The following is a 6,000-nucleotide window of genomic DNA, read 5'->3' as shown; positions in this document are numbered from 1 at the left end:
TAAAAAAAAAAATACAACAAATTGAGCTTCTTTAAATAGTCATGGAGAAAATAGTTCTTTCTTAAGGTGACTCAGGTCTCATTGCATATATATTGCATAAGAAAAACAATTATAGCCATATGCATATTCATTTTCTTTGTGAATACCTAAAAACTACTTTAGAATATTTAATTTTTTCAAACCCAGTCTTATTGCTCATCTAAACTCATTTAAGAGCCACCATTGATAAGTTCAGCTTCATAAAAATTTTATGACAATATAGCAGTCATAACTACAGAAATTATTTTCAGATCATGCAGTTTCACTGATAGTTTGATTGTTGTTAGATGTTCTGTTGACTTTTCCTATTCTCTTAAGTGCATTTAGCGTCCATGTTTTACTCCTAGGATATTATGGATATCATACACCACCTACCAATTGCATTTTTGGTCCTTTCTTCTTGCTCTGGGTGAAAATCCATTAAAGGTTTAATTGAAATTTCTCATATCGGTAATTCACAAACAGCCCATTTAATTCAAATGGTGGAATTATCATGTACAATCCAGTTCACGACTTTTTTTTTTTTTTATAGATATTTAAGGCAAGAGAGGATGTCTTAAAGACAAGGTCAAAACCAATCAAGTGCACATGTTTTAGAACCTCCATTTGGGATGAGACACTTTATAAGGTTAGCATTGTTGAATGATTATATGTACAATCCATGAGTTCATGAAATTACTAAAAATAATTCTAAATTTATTTTTTGTTCTAGGCTTGGTCATCTATTGTCTATATGCTTATCCCGAACGTCAAAGAACTCGAGATATCTCTAACGCAGTTTGCGAATATAATAGATGCTGATGAAGTTCTACTTTTTGAACGTGCAACGTTTCTCGTTATTTCACACTATGAACACAGGCCTCATAGAGACATACATAGGTTCGAAAAGGTCTCTAATATTATCAAGCAGTTTAAATTAAGTTGCAGGTAATGTCTTTCATTATTTCTTTTTTGGAGCATTTGGTTTCTTGCATGAATAAAAAATCTGTTATCTTTGTTATATTTTAGCAAAGTAGCTGCTCAGTTCCAGAGTATGGAAGTTCGTAATTCTCAGTTTGCTGCTTTTATTGATGTATTTACATCAAATACTTATGTAATGGTTATTACATCTGACCCGAAAATTCGTAAGTTTAACTTGTTTATTTTATTTGATGTTTTAAATTTATTATTACCATTATAACTATTGAAATACACTTCTGGTTTCTTAGTGTAAACAGATTTAACTCTTTTGAAATTAAGTATATTTAAACTATCATGTTAATGCTTATTAATTTTTCAGAATTCTCACTTAAAAATGTGTTGAATATTGTTCCTTACTATAAAAAATAGTGTGCTTAGTAGGTTTAATTATTTCGAAAAAATACTGGAAACACTTTTATTTTAAGGGACTATATTAAAGTACTTACTATCCTGGATGCATTATTTCATCATGATTGTTTAGTGATTTTTAAATATTTTACAGCATCAGCTGCTACACTTATCAATATTAGAAATGCCCGAAGACATTTTGAAAAACTGGAAAAGGAAAGCCAATCTGCAGCTATGGTGAAATGATCTAACTTTTTGTTAAATATGAAAATTTATTTTTTTATAATGTCAGATATTATATTTTAATTTATTATTGTTTTATAGAAGTTAATACTGTTATATTTATGTAAAATTAACTGGAAATGTTACCTAAATTATTGTTTTATTTTATATACTGTTTATAATAATTTTCCATATTTTTAGACCTACAAACATATATATTGTACAACTTTTTTTTTTTTAATAAAATTTGTATATATTTATAGTCTTGATTTTAATATTGTTTATATTATTATTGCTCTCTTGACATAATTAATTTCTTCACAGCATTCCTTAATTAGAATGAAGGGTCCAAAATTCAGGATACTTTACTTTTGCAATTTTTTTTTACGCTCTATGATCTTTTTGACTGCATTTTGTCAAAGTTGACACTATCACTAGGAATGACAATGATATAATGTTGTATGAAGTGTATTGAATACTTGATAAATATTTTTATGTATTTATATTGTACATATTTCAAATATATCCTCTGAATTATTAATGACTGAATAATTTAATAGTAAATGATTTTTTAAATGTTTATTTAATTTTGTAATTAGTTTTTTCTAACTATATTGGGCTCAATATCATGATTAATTATGTTGGAAAAATTAAGATATTTTGGTTAAAGGAAGGATTTAGGTTTAGATTAAAAGTTATTGAGGATGTCAAGAACAATGATGTAAGAGCACCAAACAAGGAATTCACAATTTGGCTTAAAAGCCTCATGGAAAAACTTTTAATGTTGTGATTTCCAGAATATAGTGTGCTTATCAAAATTTGGTAAGACATGTGTATAAAATAAATCAGACACATTTGGTATTGTGATGTTCTAAAATACCAGCTTAATTTCTAATTTATTTACGACTCATTTGTTAGATGTATTTGTGTCTATAATGTTACTTAGTAGTAGAAGCTCACATTCTTCATGATTAATCATATGAACAGTTTTAACAACTGGTTATAAAATTTTCCAAGATAAAAACATGTATAGGCAGATTAACACTTGTCCTGTTGTAAGAACTTATTATCTACTATTGATGCTAAATAATTTTTTTTGGTCTATAATAATATAATTTTAGCATCATAACTCAAGACCATCTCTTAATTTTTCTCATTTTAAATTTTATTTTGGGGTTTTAAGTCTGATAAAAGATATGGAGTACTGGCCGGTTATAATAAAGCACTGTACGAATTGAAAATGAATTATTTCTTCAAAGAGCTAAATATAGCAAAATCCTCTTTCTCTAGAGGTTTTTGTTTCTGCTCACTTTCATTTAGTTTCTGAAAGAAGAAAATCACTGAGTGGTTCTAGTATGAGAGTACTGCTCAAAATTATAACTGGGCATGTCTGTTTCAACAAAGTTTTATTTTCTATTGCCAATTCTGCTCGCCATTGATTTAGATAATTCGGTTTTGTAAAAGCTAGAACTAAGAGTTCAAACAGTCTAGATCATGTGGAGTTGGCCTATTCCTTACCTTATGGCCAAGAGCTGTGATACACAATTCAGTGAAATTGCTCTTTCTATGGTTTATAGTGAGCTCATCCAATAGGAGTTTTAAATGATTATTATTCCTAATTATCCAGCTTACAAACTCACATCATCTATAACCCATAGAAAACATTGAACCCAGACCATCATAGGGAAAGCTAAGTCATCAAAATTGATACAGAAGGCCTTAGGCCTCAAAGGAAGTATAAGGTTGATCTCCCTCCTTTAGAGATATTGGATAATGAGCTATCTTAAGGTATATTGTACTAATATCAACAATTCTCTATACACAGTTATGTGCATCTAGCATATATGGTGGTAAATTGCTTGTGTGGTTACTATTAGTTTTCGTTTTAATTAAACTACAAAATGGTCTCTACATGGGTTCCTAATCTCTTCAGTTATTTTTTCAGAATGATGTTTCTTCTTCTCTTTCTTCGTGTAGTCATAATGAATATTTGGAAGACTTGGTGAGGATCAGTATATAATCCCAAATCAGACATTCAAAGAATATAGAGGAGACAAGACTTAAAGGCTTTACCTGCACCAGAAAGATGGTTCCAGATTTTAAAGCATCAAAAAAAATTTTTGTTTCTCAATCTTATATAGTATACCACTTTGACATCAGTGCACAGATCTGGGACTGCATTCATTTTTTAGGCCTAAATGTGGTCTTGAAATTTTTATTTTGGTTATATAAAAACTGGAAAATTGTGAATTCAAAGACATAGAGACTGATCCAATTGTTGAATTGTTGTGATTGGATGTTGTGTTTTAATCACCGACATACTTGGAATGACTAGGGCACCAGCATCTGAATTGGGTGGTTTACTTATAGGGTTGGGCTTGATTAGAGGTATTCATTAATTTGTGTAAAATGTAAAATGTTTTACCATGTTAAATGTTAAGTATAGGATTGTGAGCAACCCTATTTAAAGTCACTTAAATGCATAAGAGCTTCTAGTGGATTTTCTGAGGGACTAGTTTTATAACCTTTCTAAAACTTCATGTTATTGTTTACTTCTAAGTTTTGATTAAAATAATTTATTACAACATGCCTAAATTGAGTGAAATGTGAAAATTTGGCCACTGAGTGTCTTGTTGATCTTCTAGCTTGTGAGGAAGAGAATCATTGTCATACATTACTTCATTATTTATAAGAACATCCAATACAATCTATGAGCAAGTAATATGTATAATACCACATTGCTTGTTACTACTACAACAAAATAAAATGGAAACAGATTCCTATCAACAATGTGGGGGTGAGGAAGTACTTCCTACATTCACGCTAATAACGAGATAAAGATAAATTAAAGGTCTGTTCCAACATCCACTTCTGACTGCCCAGAGCATGTTACTTAAATGAATGTTGGAAAACATCGATGTTCTTTGTGGTCGATGTCGAATCCCTATTTTTAACAACCACTTCTTACTGTCCGGAACTGTACGGAGCATGCGTAGTAAGTGTTTCCTCCTTTCCAAACCCTGTACTGCTCCTGCTTCGTGCAGTTCTGGATAGTGAGAAGTCGTTGTTGAAACAGACCTTATGTTACTGAAATAGATGTTCAAAAACATCGATATATTTTTGGCAATGTTTTGTAAGCATCACTGCTAATATTGAACATTTATATTTTAAAGTAACAATGTTTTTTGTTGTCGATTTCGCATCCCTACATGGAAGGTTTTGGAATGATAACAACATTCAAAGCGCTCTGATTGGTTCGTTTGTTGTGGGTTACCACTTTAATTTAATTTTATCCCCTTGTTAGCGTGAAGGTAGGGGATGTACTCCCTCCTCCCACTGCATTGTTGATAGGAATCCGTTCCTCCTTTCGTTTTGAATTTGAACTTTTCAGAATTACTTTTAATTTTTTTTATTTTGTTACTTTTGCACTAAAAATGACGAAAAATTTTATATTTGCTCCATACTTTTTAGAACAGCAATTATATATTGGGATCCTTAATATTCAAACAGAAATAAATCAACGGAACGGAGAAAGAAGAACGAATTTCTCGAGAACAGCATAATGGATTTTCATTATAGATATACTAAATTATTGGATATAACATTTACTACAACTTCTATTCTCTTCACATTTGTGACTAAACGAACAGTTTATTCGCATCCGCAGATAGCTAATAAGGCAGTCAGGAACCGTAGGCTGAAGCAGTACCACTATGAGCTAGCTCAATACAATTATTACAATAGACGGAAAAAAGTGGAATAGAGCATTATGAACTCCGAGGCTCCCAAGCAATGCCCATTAAAGATATCCGACGTTGAGAAATATTTTAGAAGCCTTTTTGAAAAAGAGAATTTCCGCAAACGTGCGGATTATGAGAAATGCGCCTCGATGCCAAATTTGATGTCCATAGATAGTCGGGTGGTGAAGAAAGCTATAAATTCGACATCGTTAGACACATTGCTGGGACCGGATGGTGTTTTGGTTCGCACAATAAAATACTTCGAGGTAACACACATCATTAAGTATTTTGCGGAGATCATGCTGAAGGTGGGGTATGTCCCAGAGCCTCTACGCCCAGGGCACACAATATTGGTCTACAAGGGAAAAGGAGTCCCAAAAAGTATTTCCTCCTTGAGGCCAATAACGATATACTCGATTGTGCGCTGAATCATCAAAAAGGTTCTGGATTCTGAATTGAGAAAGCTAGTCACCTTCAGCAAAAGTCAAAGGGGCTTCATCAAAGCTCTGCTGGGAACACATGTATGGGTCAGAATCATCGACGCAATCACAAAAGATGCCAAAAGATGGTGAATTTGTCGATCATTTGAGGTAAATAAATGTGGAATGGAAAGAAATGGTGAAATGGAAGGGAATATATTGAGATATTTATATTTAGTATGTAGACTGGAATTGATAGTAAAAGGAAACTG

General features: G+C 31.6%; 1 protein-coding gene across 1 annotated transcript in view; it reads left to right on the top strand.

The window, feature by feature from the left end:
• Window positions 1-1,806, top strand: part of RagA-B (Ras-related GTP binding A/B) — a 4,181-nt gene extending 2,375 nt beyond the window's left edge. Inside the window, exons 5-8 of the mRNA XM_014416790.3 lie at window positions 572-667; window positions 752-966; window positions 1,048-1,163; window positions 1,502-1,806. Coding sequence (XP_014272276.1) covers window positions 572-667; window positions 752-966; window positions 1,048-1,163; window positions 1,502-1,593 — 519 coding nt within the window. The 3' untranslated portion in view covers window positions 1,594-1,806. The remainder of the gene's footprint in view (window positions 1-571; window positions 668-751; window positions 967-1,047; window positions 1,164-1,501) is intronic.
• Window positions 1,807-6,000: the final 4,194 nt, after the last annotated feature.

Source organism: Halyomorpha halys, unplaced genomic scaffold (assembly GCF_000696795.3).
Source record: "Halyomorpha halys isolate HHAL.00 unplaced genomic scaffold, Hhal_1.1 Scaffold134.1, whole genome shotgun sequence".
In the NCBI taxonomy this organism is placed as follows: domain Eukaryota; kingdom Metazoa; phylum Arthropoda; class Insecta; order Hemiptera; family Pentatomidae; genus Halyomorpha; species Halyomorpha halys.
Note: the sequence above shows the minus strand (reverse complement) of the source record. Positions and strands in the feature narration are given on the sequence as shown.